The sequence below is a fragment of the Lycorma delicatula genome, chromosome 4 (assembly GCF_047948215.1).
Source record: "Lycorma delicatula isolate Av1 chromosome 4, ASM4794821v1, whole genome shotgun sequence".
Taxonomy (NCBI): domain Eukaryota; kingdom Metazoa; phylum Arthropoda; class Insecta; order Hemiptera; family Fulgoridae; genus Lycorma; species Lycorma delicatula.
The window spans coordinates 199,094,105-199,119,664 of NC_134458.1; the positions used below are offsets into that span (position 1 = coordinate 199,094,105).

The 25,560-nt window shown below is 33.0% G+C and overlaps 1 protein-coding gene across 3 annotated transcripts in view; it reads left to right on the forward strand.

Moving 5' to 3' along the window:
• Mondo (MLX interacting protein mondo) overlaps window positions 1-25,560 on the forward strand; it is a 284,390-nt gene that overhangs the window by 106,180 nt on the left and 152,650 nt on the right. The window contains exon 1 of one of the 3 annotated variants that reach the window (XM_075364991.1): window positions 19,068-19,206. The exons of the other annotated variants lie outside the window; for them this stretch is intronic. Within the exon in view, the coding sequence (XP_075221106.1) occupies window positions 19,205-19,206 (2 nt within the window). The 5' untranslated portion in view covers window positions 19,068-19,204. Of the gene's footprint in view, window positions 1-19,067; window positions 19,207-25,560 lie in introns of those variants that run through there. 3 annotated transcript variants of the gene reach the window in all.

The window sequence follows — 25,560 nt, forward strand, 5'->3', positions numbered from 1 at the left end:
TCCTATATTTCGCTTGTGAAGCATCCCTCTTGATGGTCCAGCAATCGGCCAGCATATTAGAATTCAGTTTGCCTTGATACCTCTTTTCCGTAGCTGTAATCTCATGATGAAAATGTTCACTATGCTCATCGCTCACTGCGCCACGATTTTCCGGGAAGAAATCTAGGTGCGAGTGCAGGAAGTATACTTTTAAGGATATATTACAACCCAAATTTTTATAAGATTGTTGACAATATCACTGAAATTTTCCGCCTTTCGATTTCCCAAAAAAACTCTTAAGTAACATTTTTTAATGCTTGCCAAGCTGCTTTTTCCAGTGGAATCAATAGCTCCTCAAACTTTTCATCATGGATTAGCGATCGTATTTGCGGACCCACAAATATTCCTTCTTTAATTTTTCTGTTTTAATTACATGAAACCAGGAGTATTGTCCGTCTCCTTGACGAAATTCTTCATTAATCCTAGTTTGATATGTAATGGAGGTAGATACACATTTTAGGATTACACAATGGGTCATGTTTCAGATTTTTCTGTTCAGGAATGAGTGATTAACGTTTAGGCCATTCTGTTCCAATGAAATGATTTTTTCTTTCCCTACTATCCTATTCACACAAAAAAACAGTACTTTGTGTAACCAAGCTGCAGACCAAGAATAAGTGCAATTACCTTCAAATAACCACAAATATTCCATTCATATACTGGCATATTGAAGCTTTTCCAGTATAAATTTAAAGTTTTCATATGTTTCTTTCATATTAGCAGAGTGAGTCACAGGTAATGATGGGAATTTATTGCAATTAAGAAGAAGCACCGCTTTTAAACTAACATTAGAAGAATCAGTGAAGAAGCGCCATTATGTTGGGTCTCCATAAGAGAGAAGAAATGTTATTACAAAATACTAAGCCATTTTCTTCAAAATAAAAAAGAAAAGTAGTCTTTAAACTCAGAATGACGATTACGATAAGTACATTTCTTTGTATTCTTTTGAAGAAGATTTCATCCTTTTAGCCGGGAAGCAAGCATTTGAGACGTTTTTGGATAACTGTAAATCCCGAATGAGGTCGTTAAGGTGACTCAGTAAATACGGCTCAGATGAACTGATTTGTTCAAAAGTTGTATCACCAGAATCTTGTTTCTTTTTCTTCCTTATTTCCATCAGACTCTGCTGAGCTCTCTTCATTTAATGTCACATGTCCTGGAGGCTTTGGTATGGGCAATTCTTCGCAGTGTGGAACTGGTCTCATTGCAGATTGCAAGTTAGGGTACACAACTATATGCTTTGATTTTGACGTAATCCCTTTCTTTATTAAGCGGAAATAAGTTTGAAGAGTGATCTTTGGGTTACCTCCAAATCATAGAGATAACAATCATTTGCTATCCTTGAACTCGGTAAACAGATATGTGGGGCCCAAACCCTTGTTTGGTCTTCGACTTTATACCCAAAATAAAGCTCATAATCTTTTTACTAATGGAGTAAAGTTTCGCGTTTGGGACTTGAGCGTCACTTCACCACATACATAACAAAAATTTTTAGGACGATTTAAACAAACTCTAAGCATTTTGTAATTAACGACTAATTAATAGAAATAAAGTTGTAAGTATGTAATAAACAATAATTCAGAACACAAAACACTCACAATGACGAGTTTACTGGTTCACTACTATCTTACAACTGGCATCGTTCTGATGGATGAGTGCTACACTAGATCACGTTTGTACGTGTCTATATACGTCTGAACCTGCACAACAGTAGCAACACTACCCTTTGAGTTAGCTCATTTGGTTACATCATATTTACAGTGATAATAATTTATAAAAATCACTTACCAACAACCTTTTTGTGTGTTCCCAAAAACATCTTCAGAAACTCAAAGAAACTTTTATATTCTTAAAATAAAAAACAAACTAAAACTCATTCATTGTATGCAAGTCGTATGTACAACAGTGGTTGTCATGTTTTAAAAAAATTATGTTGACTTTGCATCCAGTCACAATAAAAGTTTCTACCTTATGGTAAAATTGTATGCAAACGGCGTGGTCAACGCAACTTGCCGATATAATATATAATTGTCAAATGTTGTTTGTTAATTCATTAATTTATTATTAAGATATATTTGGTATTTTTCTAGGTTATTAGTATCTTGTATATTATTTGAAAAATCAAGAATTTCAATAAAACCTTTCTATTTGACTATATCAATGATGTAAAAAAAGGTCAAATAGAAAGGTCTAATTTTGCTAAACACATTATCAATAATAACCATAATTATAATCCGAAAACTTTATTGAAATTCTTGATTTTTCAAATAATATACAAGGTACTAATAACTTAGAAAAATACCGTATATATCTTAATAATAATAAATTAGTGAATGAACAAACAAATAAGATTTGACAATTATATATTATTTAGGTAATTTCTGAACTATAACTATAGAGTGGGTTGACTATGCCGTTTGCTTTTAATTTTACCATAACGGTGGAAACTTTTATTGTGACTGGACGCTATGTCAACATAAGTTTTTAAAACATGACGACCACTGTTGTACATTTTTACATCTTGCATAACGACTTACATATAAGATGAATGAGTTTTAGATTTTTATTTTAAGAATAGTCTAAAAGTTTTTTGAGTTCCTAAAGGTGGATTTGGTGTCCGAAAGTACTTGAACACATATATTAAAAAGCTGTTGGTAAGTGGTTGTTATAAAACCAACGGGCCATGTTTGATAAAATTATTATACATTTACAGTACTTTGAGCTTTTACTTGACAATAGAAAAATGGACGAAAAAAGGTTTTAAAACGTTTAAAAAAAATAAAATAACAAAAAACTGTGGGTGATGGAGAAATTCCGAATACATATTTGAAAACAGCATCAAAAATTGCATTAAGTACACCTATTTGTACTCGGGAGACAAAAATCACGTTGACCAGTGTCAACGTCTTTTGAATTCTGGTGTTCAATTAACTCATCATTCCTTACGTCAAAAATATTGGATAATAAACGGTAACAGAATCATTACATCGATCATTCGTAAATGTTTGACGTGCTTTCGATTTAATGCAAAAACCCAGTTTCACCAGCTTGGTCAGCTACCACCTTCCAGAGTAATTCCTTCCCGATCATTCTCTATTTGCGCAATAGACTACGGCGGTTCAATTATGATTCTTTATGGCGGGCAGAGGTCTAAAACCGTGATTAAATCTTGTATCGCGCTCTTTATATGCCGTATTACCAAAGCTATTCATTTAGAATTAGTTTCTAATCTGACTTCCCAGTCGTTCATCGTAGCCTTTAAAATATTTTTATCACGTAGGGGTATCCCTACTCAAGTCTTTTCTGATAACTGTTCCAACTTCCGTTCCGCCAAAAATATCCTCTATAATTTATTTTAACTTTAATTCAGAAAAATTAAAGTCAGACATTCAAGCATTCTCATCTATACAAGGTGTAAACCTGGTCATTCATTCCTCCTTCTCCTCACTTTGGTGGTCTATGGGAGAGCGCAATCAAGAGTGTCAAATATCACATGCATCGCCTAATAGGACAAATAATCGAATTTGAGTAATTGAATACGGTTTTAACCAAAATTGAAGCCTGTCTCAATTCCCGTCCTATTTTCGCTATTTCCACAGACCACAGAGATCCAGAACCTCTATCACCGGGACACCTTTTTACTGGATGTACACTCGCTTATTTGCCTGAACTCAAAACCAAAAAATAAAAATTACCCGCTTAGGCCGCTGGCAACTGCTCCAAACATTTGTGCAATCTATTTGGAGACAGTGGTCTGACTGTTTACATTATCTTCAGCAACGCAATAAATGGCGTTTTCCTTCCCGTAACCTTTGGGTTGGAGACGAAGTATTAATCACCGACGAAAATTCTTCACCCGTGCATTGGAAACATGGAATTGCATCCAGGTTTATCCAGGTTCTGTCAACCTAGTTAGGATTGTTGATTTACATACGGTTAATGGTCAATTAAAAGACCTGTGCACAATGATTGATTATTTATATACTTTATTATTATAATTTTATTTGATTTATTTCATAATATGATTGTTAATATGCTCATAAATATTGTATTACTATTTGTAACCTAATCTGCATATTTATTGGTAATTTCACATTTATAATGCTCTTACACTCCTAAACAATCTACAGACTAGTTACTACTACATACATACATATATACTAGATACATGCACACAACATATATATATATATATATATATATATATATATACACACACAAACACACACATACATAATAATGTATATATATGTAATATACATAAATATATATATATATATATATATATCAACAATATGTACATTAAAAGATTTATTTATTGATTTATTATTAAGGTGCAATAAAACCATAAATTATTTATTGATTGATTTATTTGAGGTATAGATTACTCAGCATTTATTTATTATTTATGTGAGTGAGATGTACACGTTAAATTGTCAATGGAATGAGTTGCTCGCCATTGGATACATCTTCCCAGTAAACACACAAACACATTAGAAGAAAATCTAAATCTATGTAATTGTAGGTACAAGTAATTTGTCATTGTTGTGAGTTACATACTCGCCAATGGATTCATCTTCCGATTACCTGCACGAACATACATAACGTAATGATCAGATCATTGATTTCGATCGATTTACATATATACTTATAAATAAAATATGCTTGGTAAACCAAGTTAAGATATCCATGAGACTTATAAGTACTATTCATTACATAATTATTATTAATACTATATGAAATATGAATGTGATAGTTTCAAACTAATTATGTAATACTTGTATAATTAATGTACTTATATAATACTTAATAAATATAATACGTATTTGTTAAGCTTAAACATTATAGGTTATATTATTTTTAGTTGAGTTATAGTATACGAGCATGGTGGACGTATGTTTTCGGTGCTCCGTGGTTTATGTAAAATTTAGTAGTAAAATGTGAGTTTTCTTTTTGTTTTTGTAGGGAAAGTAATAGTGTTAGGTGCGGGGAATATTTTAGTGTATTAATTATTAAACTAAAATCGTTACTTTTTAAGTTATTTAGCGTGTTAATAATTGAAATGAGTGGCCACGTGGCTAAGGGCACCACGTATTTCCCAACTTTGTTTTGTTCTGTTAGCTATCCTTAGGAAGCTTGAACAGTGTTTAAGAGTAAGTTTAGTTAAGTGAATTAATATAATTTCTATTTTGAAACTTAATTTTTAAGCCGTTTTTTTTTTTAAACAATTTCCGGTCAGTCTTGTGTTGACCGAATCTTGTGTTTATTGGCCAAATTGTGGCAAACTTCGTAGTGTTTAGAGCAGGCTTAGACGAGTGCGCTGATATAACTTTTGTGTCGAAACTCTTATTTTTAAGCTTTTTGTGAGCAATTTCCGGTCCACCACGTGTTTACAAACTTTCTTCGTTTACGGGCCGATTTTCGGCAAACTACGTTAATTTATTAGTGTATTGGTACATAGTGCTTTAGAATAGGTTTAGTTAAGTAAATTCATATAACTTTTATATTAAAACTTAAAGTTTATATTAAAATTTTAAAGTTTTTTTTTGAGTAACTTCCGGTCTGCCACGTGGTGACGACTACCTTTCGTGTTTTTGTCGTACTAGACTGAGTAATACCTCCCGATTTTGGGGCCTAACTCCCCCCAGGTATGATTTTCGAGAGAAAATAAGTTCTTATCTCGGGGCTGTATCTGTCGACTACGTTGACATGAATAATGCAATAGGTCGGGTATTGGTCTAGTACGCACTACTTGCGTGGTAGTTCTAGTTTGTAAGAGTTTTTACCTCAAAATTTTTGCCTTTGTTGTCGGCGCCAGCTTGTCTGTTGACGTCATTTGACAATTAATCCTAAATTGGCAAGTAGTGGGTTTTTGCGGCTCCTGCAGACAATTTTTCTATTTGCCCATTCGTATTGAATAAGATCTCCGGGGCCAGTTTTGTGCTTCTGGAGCCTTTGAATGACACATATACAGAGTGTCCAGGAATCTTGTTTACGAGAAAGTTTTCGGTTTGCAACTGAACAGGAATGACAGAAGAGGCAGTTTTTAAGCCTCGTAGGAATATTTCGAGGTCTCTCACCACCGGAAAAGGTTGGGAAGTAACGAAGCGCATAAAACTGGCGTGTTGTCTCTTCGGAGTCCGGAAAAGGTTTCAGGGTTTACTACGAAAATTACGGGGTAAATGGCAATAATGGATGAGGAAGAAAACTCCCTCATAAATAAGCCGATAGCGACAAGATTGTTGGTTAAGTTACCTAAGAGGATGGGTCCCTTGACGGGAGGGGTTAGATGGGGAGGTCGATGGAGAGAATGATCTGTTCGCTGATACAGTGGACAAGGTGGCCCGTAAGGTGATCAGCATGCTACAGCATGTTGACCGCAGTACCAAGAAAGAATTAAAGTCCGGTCTTTCTTAACTACAGGCGATGATGGAATACCTGAAAAGTGCGACCAGACAACAGGTGAGCGTGTGATGACCATCGATGCGGCCACCCAGACAACGTCCAACAAGGGACATGAGGAGGTGAAAAATCTCCTCGATAAGGATGTTGGTAGTGAGGACGAGGTGGTGACAGTATGCAATAAGTACTGGCAGGAAAAGTGGTTCATTCGTGTAGCCATATCTTCTGACCCAACGGCAGATGGTGGATCTATTCATGTTGCAGATTTCGCCGTAGTCAGAAAGAGTGCAGCTGTGAGGTCAGTCTGGGGCGTATAAAGTGCTCGGGTAGCTCGTAGCTGAGGACAAACTGAAGGCGGGACTTGTTATTGCTGAGTGTTCCATACCAGTGGTGACTCTTGGGGAGGGAGTAGAGTTGGCGGAGCGGCGATCATATGTAGAATCGTGGACGCATCCAAGGGTGAAGAGGCAACAGTGCGGGATTTCTACGGAACATTGCAGAAGATCAATGCCACCACGCAGCCTTCCTTGTTTGTCACCGTGCCGGGTAACACGCTGAGTAAGAGCTTAAGGAAAGTTGCGGAGTAAGTGGCAAGGCGAGCGGAATGTAAGTACTCCCTTAGAACAGTCGGTACCGTTGATAGGTATGTGGTGAATTCTGTAGGAAAGGAACAAGCGACTACTGCAGAGACTCAAACATTAGTGGTTCGTGCTTTTAGGGAGGGGGGGGGGTTACGCGGATCTGCTGCGTGATTTAAAGAGCAGTATCGCTCCGAGGAGGCAGGGAAGGTGCTCTCTGTTAGAAAAGACGTAAATGAACAGCTACGTATTATGGTAAAAGGGGAGAAGAAAGCAGCCACCAAGCTAAGGGAGGTCATAAAGAAAATCACCGACATGAAGGTGGAAGGAGGGAGCGCCTCGTAGCGCTTCTGGTGAAGGATTTCGATGAGCTTGTTACGGAAGAGGAGATGAGGGTTTGTATTGCTACAGCTGCAGGTGTCGAGAGTCGGTCGGCCAAGGTCTTCTCTTTGTTGAGATCGTTTGGAGCACCGAGACAGCCTCTGTGCTTGTAGGAAAGACGATCGCCAACATGCTGTTGGAGAAAAGACGCATAAAGATAGGATGGATACTCTAGGGTCTGGAAAAGATCATCTGAGGAGCGGTGCTTCCGGTGTGGCAAAAATGGTCAGCTTGCTTCTAAATTTAAAGGGGTAGATCGCCGAAAACTGTTATAATTGCGGCAGAGAAGAGCATATTAGCCGTGACTGCAAGGAGGCCATGAAATGTCTCAAGTTCGGAGATAAGGGGCATAAACTAAGTGGCTGCAAAAAGAGAAATGGCTAGATTCCACCAATTTAATGCAAGTAGGAGTAGGTTGGTACATGATGCTGCATGGAAGCTGCCGGTGAGAAGCCGAGCGGACTTCATCCTGCTAAGTGAGCCAAACAAGAAGCTGGATAGGAGAAAGGTTGGATTAGTGACGCGTACGTAGACGTTGCATTTGTGGAAGTGTCCCAAGTACTTCCAATCGTCAGCGTAGCTCTTAGGAGGGGCTTTGTCGTTGTGGAGCTCAGGGAGGTCACATTGATAGTTGGCTACATTTCTCCAAATTAGGTTTTGTTCAAATACAAAAGATTCATCGATGAAGTTGTGGCTGAGGCAGGGAGTTGGCCTAGAGTGACTTCAACGCCAAGTGCTTGTGGGGCGGTATGGTCACCGATCGAAGGGGCCAGATCCTTGAGGAGGCTGCAAGCGGCGTTGGACATTTCTCTCTGGGTGATGGTTTATGTCCTAAATTTCAGAGAAGCGAGTCGGTGTCGTTCATCGATGACACTTGCTAGTGAGAGGGCGTGCCAAAGGGTCAGCAATTGGTGTATTGGACGAGGAGATCTCTAGCGACTATACGGTCGTCTCATTCCCACTCCCAGCTTTCGTGTAGCTGGGAGTGGCTACCTGCACACGCGGGATACGGAAAGTGGGCGAGCGTGCGGTGGGGGTTTTCCGTCGTACTATCGCTGACAGGCTAAGGTACGCGTTAATGCCTGATGAGGTGACCTCCGTCGTGCAGGAGGCGCTTGAGGATCTCCGAACGAAATGCGTTGTCAGGAACAGTAATACTTACTGGTGGTGCAAGGAAGTAGGGGAGTTTTGAAGAGTGCCTCAGAGCAAGGCGGAGGCTACAGAGTCTACTCAGGGGCAACGATAGGATGGACGTACTTCATGCTAGGGAGATGCTGTGCGAAGCTAGCGGGCTTACAGAGTAGGTATCAGTCGCGGTAAGGAGAAGAAGTGGACTGACCTGCTCAATGAAGTCGATGCGAACGTGTGGGAGAACAGTTACAAGATAGTAATGAAGAAGTTTGGTCGTTCCCCCCTATGTAGGTGTTGTGCATTCATCAACTCTCCGGAACATTATGTGTTCCAGTGTGGGCGCTGATATGATGTACGGTGCCCAGTAGTCGAGGAGTTCAGGGAGTTGGTGGCTGAAAGCTTGTTCACCAAGATGCTTGAGTCGGAGGCTGCTTGGAAAGCCGTAGCTGCCATGGTGGAGGCAATTGTTTGTGGTAGGGAGGCGGATGAGGGTGAGAAGAGGTTCTCTGATCCCTGTTCGTCCCCCTGCATGTTTGCTTGTGGACCTTACGGGCTCTATATATACTGATGGAATCAACTTAATGTGGATTGCAAATCGATGATTATTAATATTTTTATGCTATTTGCAATATTTTTATTTTCAATATTATAAAAATAAAAAAAAATCATCTGATCTTTTGACTTGCAGTTATGTTCAGACTGTTTCTGCTTTTCTTATTAATTATAAATACATAAACTGTCTTGTTCTTCTTATTCATTTGTAAAAGTAAATAAATTTGATAATATTCAGCTTGCGTATCTTACCAGCTGATATTTTATATTTATAATTTTTCTAATTATTAATGTATTGTTCAGTCTAGTTTTACATATTATTCTATCACATGCATTCTCATCAACTTTTATATCTTCATTAACAATGTAACATTCATTTAATATAAAACTAAAAATAAATACTAAAGATGTAATGATCTTTACTACATATTAAAAATTATATTTAATCATGAACTGAACAATAACTTTTATTTATTAGATATATGAACCTGTGAATTTAAGATGAGGTTTTATAGCAAGGTTAATTATTCTAGCACTTAATTTGTTGGTTTACTCGGTTATTTTTCTTTATACCTGTGATGTACATGATGTACTTCTTAGATATTATCTGTACGCTAATCAGAGTTGCTTTCTTTACAAGTAATGATGTACAGTCATTGTACAGTCTATCTTTTAGCGGGCATGGAATGCCGATGGGCAGAATTAGGGTCTACTTATTGAAGAAGCGACGGGAAACCGCTTTATTCTTAATAATCCTGTTATAATTTTCTTGTTATTCTTGAGAAACGTTATACTGATTTTAGGACCGATTGATGTTTTATATCGGATTGCCTACGACTTAAAGCTTACGATACGTAAGACAGGTCTTGCTTTATTTACAGCTATCTTGTGCAATTATTGCAATTTTAATTTTTATTTTTGAATTCATTAAAAAGTGATTAGCGAATTAAACTACGAAAATTTTGTAGCGGATGAAAAACGCCATGACTGACTTGGATTTGAACCTGTGACCTGAATGAAAGGCTGACACCCTACTGATCTGCCGGGATTGTTTGCAGAGAGGCGAAGTTTTAAATTTAATTTAATTTAAACTGGTGTTTTCATTTTGGATGGCGACAAATATTAACATAAGTTAAAAATATTCTTTCATAAATTAAATTTTTCTTTTTTAATTTTAGATTTTGGGATTAGACAAGATTTTTGGCAGAATCATTTTGTTAGATGCCTGTTCTGATGAGGTTGTAGTTAAGGATACCAGAAATCTATAATTTAAATGAATGATAAACGGTAACCCAAAACTGAACAATTATGACTGAACACACCGATCCGATGATTATTAAAGGAAAAATGCAAAAATATGAAAGCTTAATGCCTGTGATAATGGATTAAAATATGTAACGAAATAAAAGCGATAGTTTTTGTAAGAGATTGATCAATTGATTTCTGTTTATTTGCTGTTACATCTTGAAGGTGATTTGGCACCACAAACAAATATTTACACATTACTACACAAAAAAATTCAAACGGTAAAAAGTAATACAGCAGAAACATTAAAGAAGAAAAAATTAAATATGAAAAAATGTAAAACAATATAATTTGAAAAATGAAAAAAAGAGTAATGAATAATTAGAGAAAAATTGAATTTTAGTTCATTCAAAGATAATCTAGTTATGCCATTTCGAAAATATTAACTTAAAAAAATATATATGATGCATTCATAAAGGCAATTTTATAAACAGCATAAATTGTGTAGATAAAAGTAGTTAAGTTTGGTGAGCAGAAACTTTGTGTTAATACCACTGAGAACAGCAATGAATCCATGACATCAGGACAGAATTTTGATGCAATCTGTTAACTTTTCTTTTTTCTTTTTAATAGAAAATAGTGCAAACATTATGGTTATTACACTGAGAATTGAAAATATGATAAATGCAATATAATAAATTCAACACCCTTTGCAATCACTAATTTTATTCTTACATAGATAATTATACACGATACTTTATTATAATATATAAACAAAATTTGTATCCTAATAATATTTGGAATGGATTTCCTTAAACAATAAAGTTAAACTCCATAAAAAATATCATAATTAAATGACTTCAAAACAAAATTTCATTCAATATAAATTAGATATCATGTATACTAAACAAGTGATCTTTGAGAGCAATTACAATGTTTCCTTACGAAGAAGATGAGTTCTGTGAAGAAAGAATACTGAAAAATAAAATTTCAAAAACAACTGCTATTAGGAGGAAACCTGCATGAAGCTCTAAAGCAATTGTTCAGAATAAGAAAGCACTAGAATAAGGAGATACTATTTACTAGCAAAACGAAGATGCATTACATACACAGATGAGACATGATGACATAAAGAATTTGGAATCCTTCAGGCCTAGGGTATGAAATTCTTGAGAAATATAAAAATGAAAATAAGAAGAAACAAAGCGAGAAACAGAGATATAAAACAGAAGAATGTAAAAGAGTTAAGAGAATTAGTGTATTCTAAAACGATGCTGTGACATTAAACAAGCAGGTGGGATAGGTTAATGCGAGCGACAGAAGAAATGGTTAAAAGACCCACATAATGTAAAATGGCAAATCAGAAGACTTAATTTTAAGAAGAGGATATATTTGGCAACAGATAACAGGAGAAATTAATAACGATATTCTTAATATCTTTGTTTATTTCCCTTAATACTATTTCATGTTTTTGTTGTAAATAATTAATATGGACTGTAATCACATCAGTTATTTATTTTATGATTAATTTTGAGTTTTTGGATGCTACACAGGCCGAAGTGTTTCCATGGTTTCCCTTGAGCCACCCGGGCAAATGCTAGGCAGTGCTTTTTTTTATATATAGAGTAGCATATCTATCCATTTCTTATTTGATCTATATGATTATTATTATTATTATGTAAAAATCAGAATAAAATACTCATTAAGTATGTCCTGTTGGTATAATTATGGAATAATTATAACCATAATTATGGTTAATATACAAAAAACCATTTCCCACGAATTGAATTTCACGCATTCAAGTGCTTTTGGAATTAAATTCCATCTTCAGGAACTCTCATATTCATCCTATTTATAACATTAATTAAAACTACACGTGGTTTTTTTTTATGTTTTCAGTCATTTGACTGGTTTGTGTAGTTCTCCAACATTCCCTGTCTAGTGCTAGTTGTTCAATTTCGGTATACCTTCTACATCCTACATCCCTAACAATTTGTTTTGACATATGCCAAACGTTGCCTGCCTGCACAATTTTTCCCTTCTACCTGTCCCTCCTATGTTAAAGCAACTATTCCAGGATGCCTTAATATGTGGCCTATAAGTTTATCTCATCTTTTAGCTATATTTTTCTTTCATCATCAATTTGCTGCAACACCTCTTCATTTGTCACTTTATCCACCCAGCTGATTTTTAACATTCTCCTATAGCACCACATTTCAAAAGCTTCTAATCTTTTCTTCTTAGGTACTCCGATCATCCAAGTTTCACTTCCATATAAAGCTACGCTCCAAACATATAATTTCAAAAATATTTTCCTGACATTTAAATTAATTTTTGATGTAAACAAATTATATTTCTGACTGAAGTCTCGCTTCGTTTGTGCTATTCGGCATTTTATATCGCTCCTGCTTGTCCATCTTTAGTAATTTTACTTCCCAAATAACAAAATTCTTCTGCCTCTATAATCTTTTCTCTTCCTATTTTTACATTCAGTGGTCCATCTTTGTTATTTCTACTACATTTCATTACTTTTGTTTTGTTCTCGTTTATTTTCATGCAGTAGTTCTTGCGTAGGGCTTCATCCATGCCATTCATTGTTTCTTCTAACTCTTTTTTTACTCTCAGCTAGAATTACTATATCATCATCAAATCGTAGCTAATTTATCTTTTCACCTTGTACTGTTACTCCAGATCCAAATTGTTCTTTAACATCATTAACTTCTAGTTGTATGTAAAGGGTTGAAAAGTGATGGTGATAGGGAACATCCTTGTAAGACTCCCTTTACTACTACGGCTTCTTTCTTATGTTCTTCTATTCTTACTGTTGCTGTTTGGTTCCTGTAAATGTTAGCAATTGTTCTTCTAGCTCTGTACTTGAACCCTAATTTTTTTAAAATGCTGAACATTTTATTCCAGTCAACGTTATCAAATGCCTTTTCTAGGTCTATAAATGCCAAGTATGTTGGTTTGTACAAGACCAAATTGGTCTTCTCGTAACATTTCTTCCACTCTCCTCTCAATTCTTCTGTACAGAATTCTAGTTAAGATTTTTGATGCATGACTAGTTAAGCTAATTGTTCTGTATTCTTCACATTTATCTGCTCCTGCTTTCTTTGTTGTCATGACTATAACTCTCTTTTTGAAATCTGACTGAACTTCCACTTTTTCATAAATATTACATACCATTTTGTATAATCTATCTATCACTTCGTCACCTGCACTGCGCAGTAATTCTGCAGGTATTCCATCTATTCCAGGAGCCTTTCTGCCATTCAAATCTTTTAATGCTCTCTTAAATTCAGATCTCAGTATTGTTTCTCCGCTTTCATCCTCTTCGACTTCCTCTTCTACTTCTACAACACCATTTTCTAATTCATTTCCTCCGTATAACTCTTCAATATATTCCACCCTCCTATTGACTTTTTCTTTCATACTATAAATCAGTATACTATATTTGTTTAACACATTAGATTTTAATTTATGTACCCCAAAATTTTTCTTAATGTTCCTGTATGCTCTGTCTATTTTACCAATGTTCATTTCTCCTTCCACTTCTGAACACTTTTCTTTAATCCACTTTTATTTCGCTAGCTTGCACTTCCTGTTTGTAGTATTTCTTAATTGTCGATAGTTCCTTTTACCTTCTTCATCATTAGCATTCTTATATTTTCTACGTTCTTCCATCAGCTGCAATATATCCTTTGACATCCAAGGTTTTCTACCAGTTCTCTTTGTTCCGTCTAAGGTCGCTTCTGCTGACTTAAGAATTTCCTTTTTAACATTCTCCCATTCTTCTACTACATTTTCTACCTTATCTTTTTTACTCAGACCTCTTGCGATGTCCTCCTCAAAAATCTTCTTTACTTCCTCTTCCTCAAGCTTTTCTAAATTCCATCAATTCATCTGACACCTTTTCCTCATAATTTTAAAACCCAATCTACATTTCATTATCACCAAATTATGGTCGCTATCAATGTCTGCTCCAGGGTAAGTTTTGCAGTCCACGAATTGATTTCTAAATCTGTGCTTAACCATGATATAATCTATCTGATACCTTGCAGTATCGCCTGGCTTTTTCTATGTATATATTCTTCTATTATGATTTTTAAATGGAGTGTTGGCAATTACTAAATTATACTTCGTGCAAAACTCTATAAGTCGGTCCCCTCTTTCATTCCTTTTGCCCAGCTTGTAGTATTCACCCACTATATTCCTTTCCTTACCTTTTCCAATGATTGCATTCCAATCTCCAACTATAATTAATTTTCATCCCCTTTTACATATTTAATTGCTTCATCAATTTCTTTGTATACGCACTACCTCATGATCATCATCATGGGCACTTGCAGGCGTATAGAAGTTAACAGTCATTGTTGGCTTAGGTTTTGACATAATCCTTATTACAATGATTCTGTCACTATGCATTTTGAAATACTTTACTCTCTTCCCTGTCTTCTTGTTCATTATGAAACGCACTCCTGCCTGCCCTTTATTTGAAGCGTTGTTAATTATTCTAAAGTCAAACTTGACCAAAAGTCATTTTTCTCTTCCCACCAAACCTCACTAATTCGTACATCTACACTTAACTTATCCATTTCCCTCTTTAAATTTTCTAACCTACCAATCTTTTTTAGACTTCTAACATTCCATGCTCTGACTCATCAAATGTTATTTTTTAATTTTCTGGTTACCTCTTCCTTAGTAGTCTCTACCCGTAGATTGGAACAGGGGACTAGAGTTGCTGCCCTCTTTCAGGAATCATTCCTTAGCCTGGCTCTCAATAGATACCTCTCCGATACGACTGCACCTTCAGTCCAGCTATTCTGTATCACAGAGCACTCAAGCCATCTCACCATCGGCAAGGTCTCGTGTTCATAGAAGGAGACTTTATTTGTAAATTTTAATAAAATCGTGATATTTGCATAAAAACATAACAGCTGGTCGTCATATGTTTTAATTTATGTCAACATATGTGTCCTGTCAATTTGGTGGTCTCAACTGTTGGTGGACAACAAATATCATGATTTTATTACAATTTACATGTGAAGTTTTATGATAGTTCTTGAATGTAGAATTTAATTCTGAAAGCACTTGAATGCTTCAAATTCAATTGTTGGTATGTGGTTTTTTTTGTATATTAACTATAATTCATTGTATACTGTATAATATTATATTTCATGTAATAATTAATTGTTAAAACATGAAATTATTATCTATATCCAGTATTCTGTAAATATTTAAAAGATTCGTAAGCTCATCTTTTTGAATATAACTTATTTATGATATGATTTATACATTATCTGAAATAGATAAAGCATTGGTTTAACCATTTTAACTGGTTATTATTAAATCACATATTAGATTTAGGTCTTGTAAATTGATACAGAAGTTTCTTAATTCATCTGTAAATTCTTTTCAAACATTCAAAACAAATTTGCTCAATTGTGTAATGATGTGATGTTAAACATTAATTATATAGTTATTTTTTAATCATGAGGTATGAACTAAACTGCTTCCTGTGGTATTTTCAATGTATATACAAACTAGATACAGATATTTTATAATTTTTTTTATACTATTAATTTAGAGTGCGATGTTCACAATACAAACTGATGGTGAACAGAATGAAGCTGTTACTTGTAATCCCCTGAATATCATCTGCATTTGAATGAGTTAACATGCTGATATGAAGCAGTGAATTGAGTTTGTAATGAAAGTAACATGAATTATACGACATATTCACAGATATTTCTGATATCTGTGGGTCCATACCTGGTTTTATTAAAGAAGGTAATATTTATGATGGTTTATCATCTATCTCTGCCTTATTTCTGCTTATTTAATGATAAATAAGGTTTAGGGTTTAAATAAGTCATAGATTTAGGACTTAAATAAGTCATATAGGAACATACAATTAAAGGTTCCTATACGTTATGAACATCCTCTATCTCTTTCACATGCGTTTGTGCATGTGTGTATGCTCATTTAAATATTAAATAAAACATTTAAATAAATTGAGAATGTCTTTCTAGTTCTGAAGTCAGTTAAAAATCATCACTTAGAACAGGTTCTTTATTATACTTGATTACATCTTAACTAATATGAAATAATTTGATATAGTAGCATAGTTCATCCTCTTACTCTCATACCAGGGTGAACATAGATTAGGGGATTTTGGTTTCTATTCCTTCCTAAAAGTTCTGGACTGTAGTATGCGAACCAAGATGAGAGATAGTGATCTGCACTTCTCAAATTATAACTTGAAATATATTTGTTATGTATTATGTGATATATATATATATATATCAATTTGTATAGCAGCTATAAACCCAAATAATATTATAAAATTATAACAAGATACCAAGCTTCTAGAGATATGATAAATTATTTACAATATATTTCAATTTTATTATGATGAACTTTACATATACCGGATGGCGCATGAAATGATCCAACATTTGGTTTTGTTAAAAAATATTTATTTGAATTGCAATATAGAAAAGTAAAATACAGTGTATTTACTATATACCTGGATTTTATGTTCTGCTTATCACATGTTCAATATGACCACCATCACTTCTAGCAACTTCTTCAACACGAACTCCTATGTTGTGTTAATAACTCGAAGACACATATCCTTGGTTATCTCATTGCACATCTCGATGATCAGCACTCGCAGTTCCATCAATGTATGAGGATATTTAGGAAAAATCTTTTCCTTTAGAAATCCACAAAGAAAATAATCACACGGATTCAAATCAGTACTGTTTGGTTGCCAGTTCTACCCACATGCAAAACAATTAGGAAATCCGTGTGAAATGACATTTGTGTTGAAAGTTTCATGCAGAAAGTCTAAAACAACATTAGCTATGTGCAATCTGGCTCCATCCTGCATGAACCATTTCTAATCAAAACCCATTTGCAATAAGCTAAGGAACAAAATTATTACGTAGCATGTTTAGATAACATTCACTGTTCACTGTCCAAAAAAGAATGGTCCTATTACCTCATGACTTGAGATAGCAGCTCGTACTGTAATTCATGGACCGTGATGCACCTTTTCATGAAGCGCATGTAGATTTTTGGATGTCCAAAAATGCACATTTTGTTTATTAACAGCCCTGTCTAGGTGAAAATGTGCCTCATTTGAAAACCAAACATTGTTCAACAATACCTCTCGGTTCATAGCCCATTCAGCGAATGGCATTCTTTGAAGTTTGTTGTCAACCATTAATTTAGACAATACTGTTATTTTATATGGATACAAATGCAATTCAATTTTTAAAATTCACTGCACAGTTCGCCTAGAAATTTCAAGTTGTGCTAATGCTTTTCTTGTTGATTTGCTCGGGCTCCTCAGCAACCCTGCTCTGACAGCTTCAACATTCTTTGGGGAATGAACATTGCCAGTATATTTGCGCTTATTCTCAAATACTGAATCATACTATTAAATTTTTCATAAAGTCTACATTTTGTTTTAAATGAGGGCGACCACTGAGTTTTAAAATGTGCATGAAACCAGTTTTGTGTAAGCACCACACTTTTTGTTTCATTAAAAAACAGTACATTCTTTACAACAGTTAGTCTTCCTTTGCCAGCCATCTTGGAACAATATACACACAGTACACTCGGAAAGAGAAAGAACTGATATTCGTGAACTGCTGTCATTTCTGCCAACATAAAACACATTAATAATTACTAAACAAAACAATTATTGGATCATTTCGTGTGCCACTCTTTATTGTACAAATTAACAAATGTATGTTCATTCTTAAGCAAGGATTTGTTATTTATTATTAAAAATTAAAAAATCTGCCCAATTTTTTCTTTGGGAATGCTCGTCACTTCTCTCTTTGAAAAAAATATTCTTGTTAATTTATGAGAGAAGATATGGGTGGTTTGCTATAAAAATGTTAAACATTTTTCTGTGTTGAGTTATGCTTTTCCTTATTGTAAAACTCAGTTTTTAAACTTGCCTATTTCTTTTAATAATATTACAAAATTAATAATAAATTCTAGATTAATAATAAACAATCGATTATTTTTGTAAAGGCACCATCATATAAGTAAATGAAAATATTGTTTATTTATTTTAAAAATACTCAATTTTTTTATTTGAGTAGTATTTATTAATATGTTTGTAGAGGGTTGTACCCCGTACACTCATCATCCTTTGTACTACCTCTATTATTGAAATGTGTGTATATATATATATATATATATATAAAATTCAGTTTAAAATTTTCAATTATTGTGAAAGAGCTTGATTATATTTTTTTTACATATTTAGTTATAGGATGATATTTATAGGTGATTTCATGTTTTATGTTTAACATGCAATATTTGAACTTAGATAACTTTTCAACTATACTATCAGTAACATTTGTTTGTTATGTTAATTGACGTGGCAACAAGATCTTTTTGTCTTAACCAAATCATGTTTACTATGTAGAAAATCAAAGAAAGAATGAAAATCTAAAACTATTATCTGTATTTAATTGGTTTCATCATCCTTTCATCACACCTTTATTTTTAGATTGTTTTAATAATTTTGTTATTTTGTTGTTCTTGTAATTATTTTTAAGAAATTTTTTCCTGGAACAATTATTTTATTTTTGTACTTTCCTTTGATTATGCAATAGTAAAAACAACTTTTAAAGCCAGATTATTGCTTTACATTATGCTTTATATTATACATTAGTTTTTTTTTTAAAGTGTGACATAAGTAAAGTATCTAAGGTTTAAGAGAAACCAGTCTCATCTGCTTTCTCTCACAGTAATGTTGTTGTTGAATCATTATAATTGTCATTACATCTTAATTAGAGTAATCAGTGTTTACTGAAGGAGTGAACATCAGACAAGCAATCTAAGCATAAATGTAAGTATTTGTTCTTGTACTCTTTCATCTAAACACAAATTGAAAATTTATGTAAACAGATTACCTTGTTTTAGTCTTCTGAATCAGACTCTTTCTCTGGCATTTTCTTCATTGTTTATCCTTGTCACTTCTCTCTGTTTTTTGAAAAATTTTACATATGTCTTCTTTCTTATTCTTTGGTCAAATTTTTTGTGAATTTTTAATTTTAATCCATTCTTTCACATATCTTCTCAACATCTGCAAATCATATGTTGATGGACTGTTCTTATTAGGTCTGTCTTGATAGATTAATCTGAAGACCAGAATCCTTCTTTGCATTTTCTGAAACTGAACTGATCTTCATTCAATGATATTTTTACCAAATTCTGTTCACTAGTTTCGATGTTAGACTGCCTTCTTTGATACAGTAATCATTAACTATTTCTGATATCTTTGGGTCCAGTTAGGTTTTATTAAATAAGGTAATATTTATGATGGTTTATCATCTATCTCTTCTGCCCTATTTCTATTTATCTGAAAGATTGCTGTTAAACTGATATCAAAAAAAGAGTGATATCTTTCTCAGAATATCTTATTTTTCTTTTCCTCCAAAAATTCAATTGATAATTTTTAGCCTCTACATTGTTTCTGTGTATATTCCTTCCTTGCTTTATCTCTTTCTTTTCTCCCTATCGTAGTTTTCTACCTATACATCTGGTACTAATAATTTTGTCAAAAATCTTACTCCAAACTCTTTCTTGTTTTTCGTTATGATGTACTCAAGTACTTTTTCAGTAATCTTATTTTTTCACTACTATATTACATCTCTTATAAATTAATTTTCCTTTGATATTTTCTTCTTAATATTAATTTCATTTCTAAACAATCTTTTATTTTCTGTCTTCCTCATGCTTAGAAGTTTTAGGCTTTCTGTGTTCATTTTTCAATTCTGATATTTCATATTTCATTCAGATTATAATCTCTTTTATTTTATCTGTATTTCATCCCTTTGTTGTTATTTTTACTTTCCTTGTTATATAGTTATATTTTTTTACAGCTATATATTATTCTGTATAAGGGAAAGTATGGTAATCTGATCAGATTTTGCATGCAAAAGTTTTTGTAGATCTTGACTCTCTCTGACCCATAAACCTTCAGTTTTAACATTCCAGAAAGCTGTATGCAGCTTGTATGTACATATATTGGCTGGTTTTTTGCTTGAATCTCCAGACAAAATGGATTGATTTGGATAAAATTTGGCATGATGATTTCTGTATATGGGGTATTGATGTGCCATTTAATTTAGGTTATAATCGGCCAAGAGGGCAGGGAAATATGGACCTTATGGGTCCTGTATCAAAATTTTACACAAACAAGGTAAATTTTTTGTATAATTTAATCCCCTGTTAGCAAAGATATTTTTATGGTGTTTGGCCTTATTCAAAACCCATCCCCCAGGTTATTCTCTGTTATGTATCAGCATTTTAACAGCCATATCGATTAACAATGAATCATTTGTATATCAGCAGTATCATCATTTCCCCATTAGTGTTTCACATTGTAATAATAAAACTGCAGTTGTGTTTTGCTGCCGGACTATTCGTATCATAGGTCTACTTTTCATTTTTAGTGTTATTTGTTTTGTACTGTTAATACTTATGAATTTCATTCATTTAATTTAATCTGTTTAAGAAGTCACCGTGATACATTTTCTTGAGAAACATTGTATTTTACGTAATCCGAGATGTGATTGCAGCATGATATGATTTTAACGATCATATCGGGGAATGAGATAGGTGGGACTTGTCAAAAAAAAGACTGCAGATAACATAAACAATTAAGAAGCAATAACTTTTTAACAGGTTCTGAACTCACTTTCCATAAAATTCTTATTTATTTATTGTTGGGCTAAAGGATTATCAACTTAAAAATTTTGCATGGAGGAGTTTAGAAATAATTCACTTTACTAGGGTTGATTGGATGAATTACTTACGCAAATTTTGTGCCCATAGTGCTGCAAACCATCAAGGAGGTCAAAGGTTAACAGTTGAAATGGATGAAAGTTTATTCTGTCACAGAAAATACCAAGTTAGGTAGATGTGTTCTTTCACAACAATGGGTCTTTGGGGATATTTAGGAAGATTAAGGAGTCTTTTATGGTTACAGTGGAAAACAGAAGCACTAAAAGTTAATTCCATAATAATAAATCACACATATAATTTTGTAGAACTACAAAATCAGGTGCGCATACCCAGATAATTGAAAGCACATGGAGACTTGCAACACCTAGAAATAAGGTAGAACGTGGGACAAACAAAGCACTGTTGGACAGCTGTTTTTTGGAGTTAATATAACAACTGTGCATTAGCGGTCATGATCTTTTCAACCAAATGTAGCCTAATCTATTGGCCTCCATTATTAAGATATTCTTTATTATTTACTGTATAAATTAATTACAATTACTACAAATGATATTAAGGTTTAGTTAATTGCACCTCATTGTTGATCAATTCTTCACCAAAATGGTGGCGCACAGTAGAGATCCCCCCATAAAAGGGTAGGGGCAAAACCATTCTTTTTATTTATTTCTGGACTCAAAATCACATACTTGTGCTAATTAGATGGTTCCATTACCTTAGTATGGCACTTTGGTTATATGTTTGGGCGATTCCATTCAGGGATGGGATAATAAACTTAATTTTTTTGTTATTTGGTTAGTTATTGTTTTGCTTGATACTTCGTACTGGATTAACTGATTTTTATGAAATTTTGTATGATAATTTCTAGTATAGATTGTTGGTTGATACCCGTATTTAATTTTTATTAAAATTGGTCAAAGGACTGAGAAGGTATGTCACCTTGGTTCCTTTATCTCAAAATATTACTTGGAATTGAATAATATTTTTATGTAATTCTTTCTTTCCATACATATATACTTTAATGTTCTACTTAATGAGCTTTGTTAGTAGTAGTTTGTCAAGTATTATGCCCTTGGTAGATCAGAGTTCCTGGTGAAGCCAGGTAAGTTATGAGACTCTATTGTATTTCATTTTTTTTTTAATTTCTTTAACTTCAACGTACATTTCATCACAACTAAATTGTGGTAAAAATCATAATGGTGACCTGTGTAAGTTTTACCACCCATAAATCAATCAGTTTTGAAATTGTACCGTTATGTAAGTGATAGCTTACATTAGTTATGTTTATATGTTATTTCCAGAAATTGAAAGTACTATGTAGTTATTGCATTTTAACTATGATCTGGTATAAATGGGAAATAATCTTTATTTATCGTTTAATGAAAATGGTTATGTAGTAAAGCTTGATGAACTGAATATCTATTGTATGCATCGTATTACATATTATTTATTTGTACTGTTCAATATTCCAACTCTGAGACAATTTCTTTTTCCGAGAGACTTACAAATTAGTTGTAATAAGAACTTTGTTAATTAATAGTAAAATATTAAAATTTTATTGTGCATTGTTCAATGAATATAATAATTAAGTAATGCCATGTAAACAACACAACATGTATGTAATTTAAGAATATTGTGAATCATATCATTTAAGTGAAGTGTTTTGTTATTTGTACATTGTACTCATATGTGTAAGTGTTTACAGTGATTAAAGAACAAGAATTGTTTACCATAGTTTGAAAACTGTATTATTTTTTAATTAACCTCTAAAGTAAGCACAGCAATAATAATTATGGAATTTTTATTTAGAATATTTTAAGATTGATATATATGTTAACTTTCATTTGTATATTTATTATTGTTTTATGTGTTCATCTATTAAGCACGTTTAATTGTTGCATCGCCTGAATTCTTGTAATTTTAATTTTTTCATTAAGACGTTTAAAATATCTTGTTTTTGAATGTCGACTGTTATTTTCAAACATCATACTATTAAGTGTAATTTTGGTTTATTTATTACTCATTTATTTAATCATATATATTTATTTAATCATATATTTATTAATCATTATTACTCATTCTTATTTTTGATATTTGTTTTTATTGATCTTTCTTCACATCGGCAAATGAAATGTTTTTAAGCTTATGAATGAATCCCTTATAATTATTGATGGTCAAACCAGCTTATTGCTTATTTTTTTGAAAAAATCGTGTACAAAATTTTAGTCTTCTACCTATTTGGAAAACAGGAGAAATAGTGATCAGTAAGATCTCGATTAAGACAGGAATACTGTAAAAGTTTCTTGTAAAAATGAAAAGTCGCTTCCACTATGATCATCATATAAGATGTAATGGAATTATAAAATGCATCCTTATTCCAGTATTACCTGTTTAGTGGTGATGATTTAAAGGAAAAACATTTTTTTTCATAAAATGTTGGAGTTATTATCCAATCTATATTTGAAGCTCCTATCACAAGCTGTACCCAAGTTACATCACTATTAGTGAATGCAACTTTAATCATGATTTTATCTCTTGTAGGTGGTTTTAAGATAAATTCCTTAAATATGCTTAGTATTTGTAATAAATTTCATATTGTAGTTCATCTGAAGCAAGATATAAGAATCAGTTCTTTTATCTTTTCAGAAGAAAAAATCTTGTGTTACTGTTAGCATGTTGCGTAAGAGGATTATCTATCTCCTTCACGTTGCAAGTTTTCAGTTCCTCTGATGCAAGTCTTACTTTTTCATTCATTCTTCCTTTTTGGATGTCAGATTTGGAAGTTCGACTTTACATGGTAGTAGATTAGGCTTGCTATGCGACCACCAGGCAGGAAATCGAGTACCTGAGTCGGTCTGTGGGGACCCCCTTACTGTATACCCAGTAATCAGGGTTCTTTGGGTATCGTCAGAATGGAGAACTCAGCTTGTTAAACCTTCATCCATGAAGTGATTATAGGGAAGCAGTTGAGGATAAGTTAAAGGGGTGGTGAGAAACGATGATCGTCAGTCTGTATTACCTTCTTGTCCAAGACCCTTTACCAGTTATTCATAATAACATCTGTTTACTTTTCCTAGACAAATTTAGTAATAATTATGCCTAACTTCAGTTTTCTACCTGTTTGGGAAATGGGAGATTACTAATGAGCAGTGGGAGATTCTTGATTTATATTAATATAGATTTTTATCTTAAAATTATAAATTCTTTTATATGCTTTATAAAGTGTAAATATGTTTGCTGTATGATAAATTATAATTACATATGGATCGTTAAGTAAGGATGTAAACAAATCATTTCTCTGATGATTAATTTATACATAAAGTTATCTTATAGTGATCCATTCATATTCTCCTGCCTTTATTTTTCTAAATTGTTATAATTATCAATTAAATTTTTTTTTTTTTTTCAACAGCTAAAACAAATATTAATATTGTAATAAATCTTTATTTGTTTCGAGTCATGGGAATTGATGATGCTGTATGTTGGGATATAGCGTATCAGAAATACACAGAGAATGTTTGCTTTTAACTCTTAGTAAACAAGATATGAATTTTCATTTAAAAATGAATAAGGATTTAGTTTTTCATTTACGTGGTTACTACCGGTTAAAACTAGTCATCTGTTGAGTAACCCTTGGTTTAGTGACACATATTCAGTATAACACCGATTTTCTGTAGTAACAGGGAAAGGTTTGCCATAGATAATTGGAGAACATGGATGAAATCTGTTTCATTAAGTTAGAAAACTTTTATTAAATTAAAAAAACTAATAGTGTAGGAAAAAAACAATTGCATTTAAATTCTGAAATTATTTTTCTGGGTTTCTTGGGACTTCACTGAAACCCAAAGTATACGTTGCTTACATATCATTATTGTTAAAGTATTTTTATTATTACTGAATATTATTCATTTTTACTTCTAATTAAATTATGAATATGCAATTTTTTTTGTTACCTTGATTCAATAATATACATATTTAATGAATATTTTCTTCTTTATTGTATTAAGTAAGAGTTCTTCTGTTCTTTCTTTAATGTAACATTTTCTGTCTGCTTACTTTTAGTATCTTTGAAAAATCTTATTGAAAAACTTCTTAAATGTTTAAAATTATGTCACAATTTTATAACTTTTTTTAGAAATGGATGCATCAATGACCATGATGAAAAGAGAAGTGTCTGACAAATTGTGAAGTATAAATTGGTTAAGAGAATTGACAATATGGCTCAGGATAACTGATGATTTCACCACTGTTTCAGATTTTATCTATTCATTTTCTCAGATTTCTGTGTTTTCCATCAAGTAGTGATGATAACGATCAACTTTAGTATTTTAGAATCCGGTCGGTTCATGTATTTTTTTCTATACAATGCAAATGCAATAGATATGTCAGCATTAACCTTTCTTGAGTGTTATAATTTTTTTTTCATTGAAACTTGGGTTTTATAGTTAAACTTAAA